The sequence below is a fragment of the Rana temporaria genome, chromosome 7 (assembly GCF_905171775.1).
Source record: "Rana temporaria chromosome 7, aRanTem1.1, whole genome shotgun sequence".
NCBI classification, from domain to species: Eukaryota; Metazoa; Chordata; class Amphibia; order Anura; family Ranidae; genus Rana; species Rana temporaria.
In genome coordinates, this window is record NC_053495.1 from 113645759 (window position 1) to 113660659 (window position 14901).

Here is a 14901-nt window from a genome sequence, read left to right on the forward strand (position 1 = left end):
CTTCTGAGCTATAAGATGGCAAGTCTAGCCTAAAGGTCATGCATCTAAGTCATCTTGGCTGCTTAAAGGGATTAGTTAATTGGCTCATGTTAATTAGGTCTGGTCACAGATGTATTTTCAGAGTAATATGAGCAGGATATGTATGCACCTCCTCTTTTACTGGATATAAGCCTGTAGTTTTTCAATAAAGATATGTATTCCTGTTTGACCTTGAACACGAAGCCTCGTCTCATATTTGGGGGAGAATTATTCGTATGGGTTTCTTCTTCGGCTGGTTGGAGTGTTGGTAGCTGCCTTTGTGTTCGGGAATGGAATATCCTAAACGACTTTAACCCCTTTCATACTTGGGGTGTCGTTACATGGAGTTCCTGATTTCCTTTTTGTTTCCACACATTTGCAAGCGTGGAGTAACCGATGAGAAGGACTTTGGGAGCCGGGACTCCACTTTTGTGAGATGCTTAATTGTCGGAGGACAGTTCAAGACCTGGCTTGACAACATGCATTATAATACTATGCTTTGTATGACTTCTCTATAATTTGTCAATCATGCATATCTTGTAAGCATTTCTGTATGCTTTTTGCGATGTGAAATGCATAAAAGGAAGACTGGGTTTGGGCACTAAGCACTTTCTTTTATAGACTTGTATGGACTTTTTTGTGTTGATTTGTATTTACCTTGTTTGTTAGATATAGGCAGTATTCATTTTTGGTGAAGTGCAGCATATTGGTTGTATGTACTGTTTTCTGTGTTAAATATCTGTTAACAGCTGACAATTTTTGTATACTTGATTTCCATTAGCATGGTTACTTATTGGAGACATAATGTATTGTTATTGCTGACCATGTGTACTATACACATTAATGAGCTTTCCTGCTGTTAAACTGAAAAGATGCCACACAAACATTGGTTAATGCATTGTTCCTTTTGTATTACAGTGTGGCAACAGAGCCACCTGCATTGTGTACAGTGTTTACACATGGTCATCTATAAGAATAAATGAGAATCTCTTTAGTATTGGATTTATCGGTAGGTTCTTTTTTTTTTTTATGAGAAATTATGCTGCAGCAAAGTGGTGAAAATTGGCTCTTTGCATATATCCTAAATTCAGGAGCATTTCAGTCAGACAATTATAACTTGTAAATATACCAAATTGGATGCCACTATTTTACTATATATGTGTATCATGCACAATATTATGTTTCCTAAAACACTGCAGCCTGTGGAAGTCCGTACCTTTGCACACCTTGTCTTCCTGAAACCTGAGAGCTCTAATAAACTTTGTTTTAGGAAGGGATGTCAGGAGCCGACCGATCCTCATCCTACTCCTAGCCATTCATTATTGGTCCTCCAATGTGATGGATGGCCTGGCTAAATAATACCAAAGTTCTGGGAGGAAGGACAGGATAAATTGGCGCTTGACTTTCCTTCTTGAAGTCTAAACTGGTAAATCAGGCCCCAGGGTGGTCAACAAGATATGTGAAGGCATATACTGGCAACTAATAATTCCTGCATTTTATTTTTCATTTACCAGTTTAGGCCCTCAATGTGGGTACATATTATGTTAAGCACATAACAATGTCCCACCCAAGGAACATACAGTATATACAATGCAGAAACTTCTGTTTCATTTCTTTTTATTGTGGATATTCGAGTTATTCTGGACATTGCAGTAGTAGCTCTTCTTGGTCCAGGTGGCAGGATGACTGCAGTAAGTAGTTGGCAGCTGACTGGAAGTAAATGTTTCATGGCTGACGGGACTCTGCAAATTAGTCAATGCGGGAACTGTGACGGAAAGTACTATTAACCAAATCTGCTGTCAGTCTTTGAATCATTTTCTCTGTCGTTTTTTGAATGTTCTTGGCAGTTCTCAAAGTTTGATCCAAAACAGAATTCAGAACCTGTATACAAAATGTCAGAATACAATAAGCTATTTCTTTACTTTTTGCACTTACAGAGACACTTGAATGTTACCAAATACTGAAATTTTAAGAACACTTTAAAGCTTTTCTGACATGATACGAAAGTTTTTAAAGGCTTTATTGGTACCATACAACAGGCGCCTCCATGTGTGATTAAAAGCATTAGTCATGCCCTTCTTGATTCTTGCTTTGTACTATTGGCCTATTACTGTGATAGGTTTCTTTAATGACCAATAATACAGAGAACAAGGTATGAGGGGACCAAGCATTCAACTGCAAGAGCTGGCTGAAACTGCATACTACAGCATCCCTGTTTCAGATTAAATTTTTAGATTCTGATTCAGAGCTCCATGGCATGCAATAGCCGAACTGATGCACAGGTGCACTTTAACCACCTCCCAACCGGGCCAATTCTGACACTTCTCTCCTACATGCAAAAATCAACTTTTTTTGCTAGACAGTTACTTTGAATCCCCAAACATTTTATATATATATATATATATATATATATATATATATATATATATATATATATATATATATATATATATACACACACACAGTATATCACAAAAGTGAGTACACCCCTCACATTTTTTGTAAATATTTTATTATATCTTTTCATGCGACAATACTGAAGAAATTACACTTTGTATAATAACAGTGTAAGTTTGCTGTCCCCTTAAAATAACTCAACACACAGCCATTAATGTCTAACCCGCTGGCAACAAAAGTGAGTACACAACCAAGTGAACATGTCCAAATTGGGCCTATTGGCCTTTTTCACTCCCCAGTGTCATGTGACTCGTTAGTGTTACAAGGTCTCAGGTGTGAATGGGGGGCAGGTGTGTTAAATTTGGTGTTATCGCTCTCACTTCTCACTCTTTCATACTGGTCGGTCACTGGAAGCTCAACATGGCACCTCATGGCAAATAACTCTCTGAGGATCTGAAAAAAAGAATTGTTGCTCTACATAAAGATGACCTAGGCAATAAGACGATTGCCAAGACCCTAAAACTGAGCTGCAGCACGGTGGCCAAGATTATACAGGGGTTTAACCAGACAGGTTTCACTTAGAACAGGCCTCGCCATGGTCGACCAAAGAAGTTGAATCCACATGATCAGCGTCCAGAGGTTGTCTTTGGGAAATAGACATATGAGTGCTGCCAGCATTGCTGCAGAGGTTGAAGGGGTGGGGGGTCAGCCTGTCAGTGTTCAGACCATAAGTCGCACACTCCATCAAATTGGTCTGCATAGCTGTCGTCCCAGAAAAAAGCCTCTTCTAAAGATGATGCACAAGAAAGCCCACAAACATTTTGCTAAAGACAAGCAGACTAAGGACATGGATTACTGGAACCATGTCCTGTGGTCTAATGAGACCAAGATAAAGTTATTTGGTTCAGATGGTGTAAAGCGTGTGTAGCAACAACTGAGGAGTACAAACAAGTGAGGAGTACAAAGACAAGAGTGTCTTGCCTATAGTCAGACATGGGGGTGGGAGTGTCATGGTCTGGGGCTGCATGAGTTCTGCCGACACTGGGGAGCTACAGTTCATTGAGGGAACCATGAATGCCAACATGTACTGTGACATACTGAAGCAGAGCATAATCCCCTCCCTTTGGAGACTGGGCCGTAGGTCAGTATTCCAACATGATAATGACCCCAAACAAACCTCCAAGATGACCACTGCCTTGCTAAAGAAGCTGAGGGTAAAGGTGATGGACTGGCCAAGCATGTCTCTAGACCTAAACCCTATTGAGCAACAGGAAGGCGTGGAAGAGGACTCCAGTGGCAACCTGTGAAGGTCTGGTGAACTTCATGCCCAAGAGGGTTAAGGCAGAGCTGGAAAATAATGGTGGCCACTGTCTACACAAACTTTTGACACTTTGGGCCAAATTTGGACATTTTCAGATGACTCAGGCCTTGTACACGCGACCAGACATGTCCGATGAAAACGGTCCACGGACCGTTTTCATCGGACATGTTTGCTGGGAGGTTTTGGTCTGATGTGTGTACACGCCATCAGACCAAAATCCCAGCGGACAGAGATTGCGGTGACGTATACGACACCGACGTTCTCTAACACGGAAGTACAATGCTTCCACGCATGCGTCGAATCAATTTGACGCATGCGCGGGATTTCGGTCCGCTGGTTAGACGTACTAACCAGCGGACATGTCCGACGGACAGGTTTCCAGCGGACAAGTTTCTTAGCATGCTAAGAAACTTTTGTCCGCTGGAAACCTGTCCGCTAGGCCGGAAAAATGTCCGCTAGGCCCTACACACGGTCGGACATGTCCGCGGAAACTGGTCCGCGTACCAGTTTCAGCGGACATGTTCGGTCGTGTGTACGAGGCCTCACACATGCTGTTTACACCTAGTGCCAGGCCAGGCACTACAACATGTGAGTGTAACGGCTATCATTGCTGCTGTTTTTACTTTATTAAAAATTACTACATTATGAGACTTTCATCCATATATCCTGTGGAGTAATTTTTTAAATTTTAACTCCTTCCTGAGTGGCCATTGGAGTGGATTTATACCATAAGCGGAACCAATCTGGTGTTCCCAAAGCATTTTTTGACCGTCCTGTAAAAAGGGGTCAAACAGCTCTGGTGAGTGGCCATCTTCATACTGAAGGGTGGAAGATCTAGAAGTTTCATCTCTGAACATTCTATTTTGGTGTTGGGATTTATTCACTTATGGACTTTATGCTTGCTTATTATTTTATTAATGTGCACATTTTTATTTGATTAATTTTTTTTTTTTTTCGTTTGCCAGTTGTTTACATTTATAGCGCCTTATTCTTTAAGTTATTTTTTGTAAAATGTTTTTTACATACAAAATAGCACAAACTAAATTTTATAACAAGAAAGAATAATAAATGTATGTGATAAAACCTATACCCGATTAAAAATATATTTTTTAAAATATAAAATAGAGAAAATAAGGCTTCATTTCCATGGACGTTTTAATACATATTAATATAGAAAAAAAACTTGAAAATTTGACTTGAAAGTCATAACACTGTTACCTTTAAATCATTATAATTTAGAGGGCTCTCTTTTACATCTGGCCAGTATTTTCTCTGAAAGTTTGATGTAACTGGAGCAGCAAGCTGTGAATGACTTGAAGTTGAAGATTGCACACTGTACCTGCAACACAAATAGTATGGATGTACAAACACTACAAATTAGTTTTTCAGCCAGTGGTAAATGTACTCTAAAGCAGACGCTAACTAGTGTGCAGAGTCTGCTGGCTGGAAATAATGTGAATAGAGTCTTTCAATACTGTACAATCCTTATTACGGGATGCTTCAAAATCGCACAATGCATGTCATGACGTATGACAATGTACATTGTGTTTCACTGAGTGAGCCCTAATAGCTAAATAAAACAGGTGTTTTATTAGTACAATAGTACTATTCAACAAGCTCATTATTACAACAATAGAGGGTTTAACTACTAAAATTCATAATGACCACAGCTATTAAGTGAATATTTTATTGATTGGTTTTAGATCTACTTTAATTTTTGGGGGGCACCATGTTCCCAGAGAAGGACTGAAGGACTTTCTAACACTGCTGACTTATCATATAATTTTGCCTTATGTTCAGCTTTAAAATGTGAAAGTATGGGTCATCTGCCCCGAAAGTAGCTTAAAGTCTAATGCTCCTACTACAATCATATAGACAAGCACTTAAGGGCTAAATCTAGTTAAAGCCAAATAATCTATCACTATGTTTTTGGGGTGTATGAGTTAACCAGAGCTTATAAAGTCTAAACAAATAAAGGGAAACCCACAGAGTTCATGGAGAAATAGTCCCCTGAGAAATAAACCAAGGTAAAACCTTGGCACTATACAGCCATAATACCCCAACAATATTGTCATACAATTTAAACTACTCCCACTTTTAGATCAATTTCAACATCCTCAAGCAAAACCTATGCAATTTGTAATAGTTCATTCACACAATAAAAACCATTGTATTTATTAAAAGAGTGACACATTTTACATGCATTTCAGTTTACCTGCTTAAATGCATGTACTGTCTGTCCATATCGTACTTGCTGAGATCTGGTTGTTTTTTAAGGCTAACTTGGTTTTGTAAATCACCTAGAATTCTGTATCTAGATGCTCCATATGGCTTCTGTTTGTGCAAGGCTGCAAAAAAAAAATAACAATATAGGCATATTACTACATTCTAAATACACATTACAGAACAAGACAAATGTTCCATTTTAACCACCTGCAAGATTGAAGAAAGGAAAGCAGGCTTTTATATACCAATATGCATGAAAATCTGTGATAAATAGGCTGCTAGCAGAATAGTTGATATACACAAACCCTGGGGAACTATTAGGATGATCACCTGCAGTGCCACACAATTAGAGTGCAACAATTAATCACAAAGTGCAACAATTAGTCACATATCTATATAATGTGCAAAAATCAACCCTGGAGATTGCCTATCGGCTGAAACGCACTTTGGGGCAGAGACCTGGTCAGCAACAGCTTTCTACTGTATGTGAGTTACAGCAGTTTTTGCATTAGTAAATCAGTCTGTTTGTTTGGCGTGTTATATACAGTATGCGATTCCCTATGGTAAAATAAATACTACGTTATTACCACCTTTGCTTACTCTGGTGTGAGCTTTATCAGTGTTGGGAGCTGGAGAGGAGAGTACTGTGGATGGGTGCATAGGCTACCCTGAAATGATACCTATTTATGATGAGACATTATGCAGCACATTTTCTGGCGAGTGTTTATTTCATGAAGTGATAGCTGGTGCTTCTTTACACTGGGAAGAGTCTGGCAATAATTTGAGTCATTGGTGGAGGAATTATAAATACATATGTTTTTAGACTATACAGGATTTTTTTGCACTGTATGCCCTTTTAAACATATATACATAGGGGCAGATCCACAAAGATCTGCCCCGGCGCATCATATCTGAGATACGCTACGCCGCCGTACCTTACCTGGCTTTGGTTCGAATCCATAAAGATTTTGCGCCGTAAGTTACGGCGGCGTAGTGTATCTCAAGCGGCGTAACGGCGCGGAATTCAAATTGGGCGGGTAGGGGGTGTGTTTCATTTAAATGAAGCGCGTCCCCGCGCCGAACGAATTGCGCATGCGCCGTCCCTAAATTTCCCGCCGAGCAAGGACATCATTGGTTTTGACCTGGACGTAAATTATGTCCATCCCAATTCAGGAACGGCTTACGCAAAAAAAAAAGAAATTGAAATTATACGCGGGAACGACGGTCATACTTAACATTGAGTACGCCACGAAATAGCAGCTTTAACTATACGCCGAAAAAAGCCGACTAGAGACGATGTAAAGGAATGCGCTGGCCGCTCGTACGTTCGTGGATCGTCGGAAATAGCTAATTTGCATACTCGACACGGAAAACGAAGGGAACGCCACCCAGCGGACGCCAAAGAATTGCATCTTAGATCCGAAGGCGTACGAAGACGTACGCCTGTCGGATCTAACCCAGATGCCGTTGTATCTTGTTTTGAGGATTCAAAACAACGATGCAACGCAGGAAATTTGAAAGTACGCCGGCGTATCAGTAGATACGCCGGCGTACTCTCTCTGTGGATTTGCCCCTTAATCTTTATTGCGATATTATACTGCACTTTAGAATTGACGTATTTATATTGATATTTGCACTTTATAGAGATATGCGACTAATTGTTGCACTTTGTGATTAATTGCTGCATTGTTATTGTGTGGTGCTGCAGGTGATTATCTTTCTAGTTATGTATGTGACTTCCTGGCTCATTGGGTCATTGAGAAAAGATCCTGGAAGGAAGAAGTGGAGAGAGAGAAGATCTCAGTCAGTCACATGTCCTGTCCATGCTACCAATACCAGATCACGAAGCAGACTGTAGCAGCTGGGACAGACTTGGTGTGCTATTTATCATAAACCTTTCCATGATTTTGCCTATAACCACCATTATTTGGAATTATTTAAAGCGCTCTTCCACTTACAGGCTGCAGCACAACTTCAAGTACAAAATCGAGGTTGGACTGAGGGAACATAGTCAGCTCAAGGCAGGATAAATGGTATTTTAGTGATGAAGGGCTCTGATAGAGAGTTGGTCTGTAGGGTTCAAGAAACATCCCTCCTGGGTGGCTTGGCTAATGTTACTAGCCACGGACCTGCCTGGAACCACCAATTAGCAAGGCATAGGAAATGTTCATGTATAATATATGGCTTCTGTCTTTGACCTATGGCAAAGTGTGCCCCCGTTTTACTTACCCGAGCCCCGAATCTTCGTGGGTGCGATCCCACGTTGCTTTCCCCCAGCTCTTGTCGGCTCTTCATTGGATGATTGATGGCAGTGCAGCCATTGGCTCCCACTGCTGTCAATCAAATCAATGATGCGGCACTCCGGGGGGCCGAGTGATACTCGGCGGCTACGGCTGCCAACTGTATCACACGGGAGCGAGCCCGCAAGGTAACCCCTTCGGGAGAGAGCTTCCCAGAAGGGGTTAGTTTTTGCGGGGAGGAGCCGCGAGAGACCCGTCGTGGGACCCAAGAAGAGATGTTTGTTATTTTTATATTTTTAAACCCTAAACCTTTAGTGCCCCTTCAAGTTTTATGCTTTCCCCTCTTGTAATGCAAAAATATATCCCTGATCAACAGCCCGGCTTGGATAACATAACGAATGGTAGTAGTCTCTTCTTCTGAACAAGGCCCATAGCAAGCCACTGTGACTTATGGTTGCTAGGGGCACTTAGAACTAAAACAAGTGTCCTTATTGGAAGATTTTCCCTTTTATTCCTGTTTCATTGACAACCTAAAATTTTTGATTTTCACCACTTTTTGGTCACCAAGACAGAGCTCACCAGGACAACTAGAAAGAGTGTCTCTCTCTAGTGGAGGCATAGACAGCAACAACAAATATGATGGGGTCCTAACCCCTCACCCCTATAGCCAAAGCAAAAAAACATTAAAGCTCAAAGTTTAGCATAACAAATAAATCACACTGCATGTAAAATGTTCTGTGAAAGGGTCTGTTTTATTACAGGATTCTCTTGCACATTCAGAGATCCTGTTACATGCAAAACAACTATTTTTTCCATCACAGCAATGGAAGTTCAGCATCAGGAAGAGGACCGGGCATCCTGCAAAGAAGGGGTACATATTTGTTTTATGTGCTATGTGCTGGGATTAAGAATTCTGGTGCAGTACAATGATATTGGGACAATATGAAACCAAACAAGACTCTACTAAGAAGCAGGTGAGCAGATTCACAATAAAACACATTTGATTAAATATCAGGAACCAGTGTTCAGTTACTCAGTAAATACCCAATTAAGAAGCCTGGGTAAGATTAGATTATGAACACATAAAAGCTTGGAATGTTTTACCTTTATCTGTCATTAATATGTTTGAGTTCAGCAATGTACTTTGATTTCCAGCAGAAAATGTTCCAGTTTTGTATTTATTCCAAGATGGACTTGATGATACTAAAGGGGTGAAACCTGAAAAATAAAATCCACATAAATGTTATACCATTAGCTAATAGAAAGTAAGATGATGTTCAGTTCTACATTTCTACATTTGGGTTAGACCAGTGGTCTCCAAACTGTGGCCTTAGGGCCGGATGCGGCCCCCTTGCTTGCCTTTATCCGGCCCTTGGGGCACTATCCCTCCCACTGATACAAGACTATTCTGTCATCTGACACCGATAATGGAGCACCATTTCTCCCACTGACACAACTAATAGAGCACTATTACTCCCTATGATACCAGCAATGGGGGACTATTCCTCCCCATAATACCAGATGTTCACTAACAATGATGCCAGAGAAATTTCTACTCCCGCTGGCCAAAGTCCGGCCCTCCGAGAGTCTGAAGGACAATAAATCGGCCCTTTGTTTAGAATGTATGGAGACCCCTGGGTTAGACTGACAGGAAGAAATGAATGTAAACCGAAACATATAGAGTTTAAGGGATCTGATTTGTAACATATTAACAAGAAAAGAAGGATAGCAAAGTGAATGCAAACCTAAGGGTCCATTCACATCTAAGCGTTCCGTGACCCAAGTACACCCCACACCCAAGCAGCAGATGCCCTTTTTTGTGCATGTCAAAATGTGCAGTTAAAAAGTATGAAAAGGTCAATGTCTTTGTTACGCGTAGGACAGGTCATTTAAATTAACGGGCTGCCCTTTATGTTTAGTGTGAAAATATGTATTCACGCAATGCTCAGATGTGAATGCAACCTAACTCAAACCTGTCTGAAGTTCAGCTTTATTCCCTGGGAAGCAGCGCGGGGTCATGACACCATCATGCCCGTCCTGATTGGCAGCAGGGCGCCAGAACGGATTGGCTAGGTAGGGGTAAGTCGTCTGACTGGACAATGCAAGGGTGCTCTTTTAAAAGCCAGAGTGCTATTTCCTGGTCCTAGTATTATCCTCTGCTGATGGCTGTTGGCGAGTCTGCTCTAGAGTATCTCTCTCTTTTCTGCATGGCTGTGGTATTGATCAGATCATATTATTTTCATCCATTGCTGCAGCTCTCTCCTCCGTTGCCTGGAACTGCTGCTATATACTGTATCCTGTTGCCCTCTGTCAATCCCTCTCTACCCACAAAAGCCACAAGAGCCATTTCTTCCTTCAGTGATGATCGTTGACCGTCTCCACAAGCCTCCCATTCTAAGGCTAAATCAAAGCAGCTTCATATGGCTTCATTCTTTGTCAGCTTCTTTTAGTCCTTCTTCCCGACATCACCAGGGGAGCTCAGCCTTTAGCTGTAGCCAGTTTGCCCCCAAAGAGCAGATGGACAATGCCTGTTGGGCTTGTGGAGCAGTCTATGGTTTTGCAAGACTTGCTTTATAGAAGCGTCTCAGAACGGGCAGGCAGTAAATGAGGGTAGTCCTACATTTGGAAAGTAGTGGAGGAAACAATAAAGATATAATAGCATTGAGTATTTTGAGTCCCCCAGATAAACCATGCAACGTCCCCAGTTGGAAGCATTTAACAAAATCAGCTTGGAATGAGGCTTTTAAGGCACACATCAGAACAGAGAACAAATCCCATTAAAATAACAAGTTGCTCAGGTTCCAATGTGTTTGGAGATATAATATTTTTCAAGGAAACCCAGAATCCCTTGGTTTCAGCTCCCCATATGTCTAAGTAACCCTGTGTCTATTAGGGGCACAGGATGACTGAGAACCTCAGTTTGATTTGTACTAATCGGACTCACTGTACAACCACACTGGAATGTTGTGTGTGTGTGTGTGTGTGTGTATATATATATATATATATATATATATATATATCTAGATCTATATACTGTATATAGATCTAGATATATATCTATATCTACTGTATATATATATAGTATATTGTCTTAAATACTCTGGTGTGCTCTCTGTTGGGTCATTTGGGGTGTGGCTGTATTCCATTGTTCTATGGTTTGTGTCTACCTTGTGAGCAAAGTATTATGGGATGTGATTAGCTGTGAGAGGGGAGGCGGGGAATTCCTCCAGCAGACCCTCCCAAAGAAAGTCTACTGCTGAGAAGTTGACTACACCTGTGTCATGCTACTTGTGGAGGTAAAGTCTACCCTGCCCTGTTTCATTATGGAGGGGGGCTTGTCCCCTGAGTGTATCTCTATGTACCTGTGTTCAAATAAAATGTTCTTGAGCAAGCAGCCAAAACGGGTACTGCCTAGTTTATGGTTGCAAGCATTTGGAAGATCTGATATCTATATTCAGACTGGAATGAAGCGGTATATGACGAAAGCACTCAAGCTGAGGGTGGGACGTTTTGTTACAATGTGCGTGTAAAGGCAGGCACCCCAATACTTTTGGTAATATAGTGTATATCTCAGTTTGGTAAGAAACGTATGCGTTGTTTTTTTGTTTTGTTTTGTGGATGCCGTCAGACTGAGAAGGATCTCGCCTATTGTGTGACAGTGTAGGGCATTCCCCCAGTGTGATGTCTTTGTAAAATTTACATAATATGTGATCTATTTAGTTAGTAAGTATATTACTGTATGAACTCGCATGAATGGGTTATTTTGCTCATAACAGCCTCTGGTGATTCTATGCTTTTGTTTATTTTCAGTGCATGTATATTTCTCAGATTCACTGAAGAAGAGAATATTTCAAAATGCATTGGAACACGATTAGCTTGCACCCAAGTTGCATTATGATGACTATTATACCTATTCTTTTGTTCTTATGTGATTATAATGAGTTTTTAAAATAAAATGTGTACAATTTTTATGTTCTGTGTACTGATAACTGTGTCTTAAAAGTCCCATTCCAAACTGATTTTGAAAGGTATGAAGAGTTTTTTTGCCAACTTTCTCCAGCATAAGGTCACATGCCCATTTGAGGGCGCAGGGGGTGGTTTGCCAGAGCATGAAGACTTTAGCTACAATCCGGATCCAGATTTTGACTCTGAGGAAGAAGATTTGGATGCTGTTTCATTTGATTTTGCCTTGGTTCTTACTTTCATATTGGCAGAGAAGCAAGCAATTTAATGGGAGGAAGATTCTCCATCCCCACAGGAGCATAAGAAGTATTACTTAAACTTAAAAAGGGATCTTCCAAAATTTCCTCTAATGCCAGAGATGTAGTAGCTCATGGAGGAAGAGTGGGCGAAGCCGGACAGAACGTGGATTGTTCAGAACAGGCTTAATAAAATGAACCTGTTACGGCCATCTGATTTGGATTCCTGTGAGATGCCTCCGAAGGTGGACTCCATTTTCACAGCATCTGGCAAGGCATATTACTCTTCCTTTGGAACAAATGGTCTCCTTTTAGGACTCCATGGAAAGAAAAGCAGATTCAGACTTGAGGGTCTTTTCCGCAGCGGAAGCCGCCTGCAGTTGCTTTCATTTTAATTGCCAGAGCTATGAAGGTTTGGTCATCTAAAGCTTAGTCGGTTCTTGGCTCACACCCAGAGGAAGATTCAGTGGGCTCATGTCTGCAAGGTATAAAGCTTTCGGCAAAGTTTATCACTGAAGTAGCAGTAGATCTGGTTAGGCTTACCACCAGAATCCTGGCGCACTTGGTCATGACAAGCAGGCTCTCTGGTTAAAACATTGCTCTGCTGATTCTTCCTGTGTTCTATACCATTTTCAGGGGCAACTCTCTTTGGGAAAACTTTAGAGGACACTATATGCCAGGTCACTGGAGCAAAATCTGCTCCCCTAAGATTGGAAGCAGCATTTTCAGTCCTTTTGTCAGAGCAGGAAGTCAAAAAGTTCAAAGGTTCACACTTCTACTGCCCAGGCAAGGAGTACTCCCGTTTTCTGTGGCATGCTGGCTGCAATTCCTTCAGGCACCAGTCTAAGTCTAAGGGCTCTCAGCCCTCTAAAGTAACAGGAAAATCCTTCTAATGATCTGCCTACCAAGAGATTGCTGGTGGGGGCAAGGCTGGCCAGTTTTGGTGAATTCTGGGCAGACAAAATTTTGGATTCCTGGCTTCTATGGGTAATACGCAAGGGGTTTCACCTTTAATTCCAGAACCCTCCTCCAAGGTCTCTCTTTGTATCAACAAAAGCTCCAACATCTGTAGAGAAATTGTAATTTCTGGAATTATAACAAAAGTTTCACCAGCGCAAAACTGCGGATCATGTGAAGATGTAGAAGAGGTGAACAGTTAACTGGATGTGAACTGAACCCAGTACAGCTGACCAGCTAACATAACTGGAAGATATGACATACAACAACACAAAAGGAGTTTCATTTCTCCCCTCCTCCCCTTCCCCCAAACCACCCTCTTCCCACCCCTCTGGCCCCTTCAACACTCCCTCCCTTTTCATATGTAATTCAATATCCCCCGCTCTCTGCTCACAGACTTTGACTGAGAGCAGCAGGAATCAATGGTTTCCACTGCTTTCAGCCAAGCCTGTGGGAAGAGAGAGGAGAGAAGAGCTGCAGCAGACAGGACAGAGCTGGATTGAGATCAGGCTCAGGTAAGTGTTTAAGAGGAGAACTGGGGGTATCCAATACTAAAAGTTTTTTTTACCTTAATGCAGAAAATATATTATGGTAAAAATAACCTTTTCATTTAAATCACTTTAATTTTAAAACAAAAACAAGAAAAAAAATGGTAAACATAAAGGTATTTTTTCTGTGAGTAGACTTTAAATCACGAAGGAAGAATATTAGATATTAAATCAATTATACATTTGGGCAGGTAAGTTCTGTTACTCCTGGGGAGCTGATGTTTGTACTTCAAGATCTCAGAATGTGGCGTTACCAACCAGTTAGATCTAAAAGAATCAGTTTTCGCATTACCTACAACAGAGAAAGAAGAGGCACGGTAAAACTCAAGATTAAAACTGCAAGCAAAAATCCTGAAAAAAAGTAATGAGATAAGCTTAGCTTTTTCAGTTGTACTAGTGTTGTGCTTATTATACAGTAAACTGATAGAAAACTATCAGAGCAGACAGACCTAGGTCAAAACCCTTGCAAAGGTGAACTGTAAAACACAAGGACAGCCGAACGTTTTTAGCCAAGGCATTTTTGATTAGAATTTCTTTGAAACAAAGAAAATCTAATTGGAAAATGTTAACTCCCCTATGCTTATGATCAGATAGTAATAAGTCCCTGAGTGTCTATTTTCATAAGGACTGTATACATTGCCCTTATATGAACAAATTGGCAATACACTTATGCCGCGTAGACACACGATCATTTTTCAGCATGAAAAAAAGTCGTTTTTAAAAAATGTAATTTAAAATGATTGTGTGTGGGCTTCACATCATTTTTCGGGTTCTGAAAAATGACAATTTTTTTTTCTCGAACATGCTGCATTTTTTAACGACGTTTTAAATTATGTTGTTTTTCAGGTTGTAAAAAATTATCGTGTGTGGGCTAAAACGACATTAAAAACCCACGCATGCTCAGAAGTAAGTTATGAGACGGGAGCGCTCGTTCTGGTAAAACTACCATTCGTAATGGAGTAAGCACATTCATCACGGTGCAGATAAAGAATGAG

General features: G+C 40.9%; 1 protein-coding gene across 2 annotated transcripts in view; it reads right to left on the bottom strand.

The window, feature by feature from the left end:
* Positions 1–1627: 1627 nt before the first annotated feature.
* Positions 1628–14901, bottom strand: part of AKNAD1 (AKNA domain containing 1) — a 90412-nt gene continuing 77138 nt past the window's right edge. For both annotated transcript variants that reach the window (XM_040359847.1, XM_040359848.1), the window contains 5 exons: positions 14088–14198; positions 9307–9420; positions 5952–6084; positions 4955–5075; positions 1628–1899 (listed from right to left, as the gene is read on the bottom strand). In XM_040359847.1, coding sequence (XP_040215781.1) covers positions 1768–1899; positions 4955–5075; positions 5952–6084; positions 9307–9420; positions 14088–14198 — 611 coding nt within the window. In that variant the 3' untranslated portion in view covers positions 1628–1767. The remainder of the gene's footprint in view (positions 1900–4954; positions 5076–5951; positions 6085–9306; positions 9421–14087; positions 14199–14901) is intronic.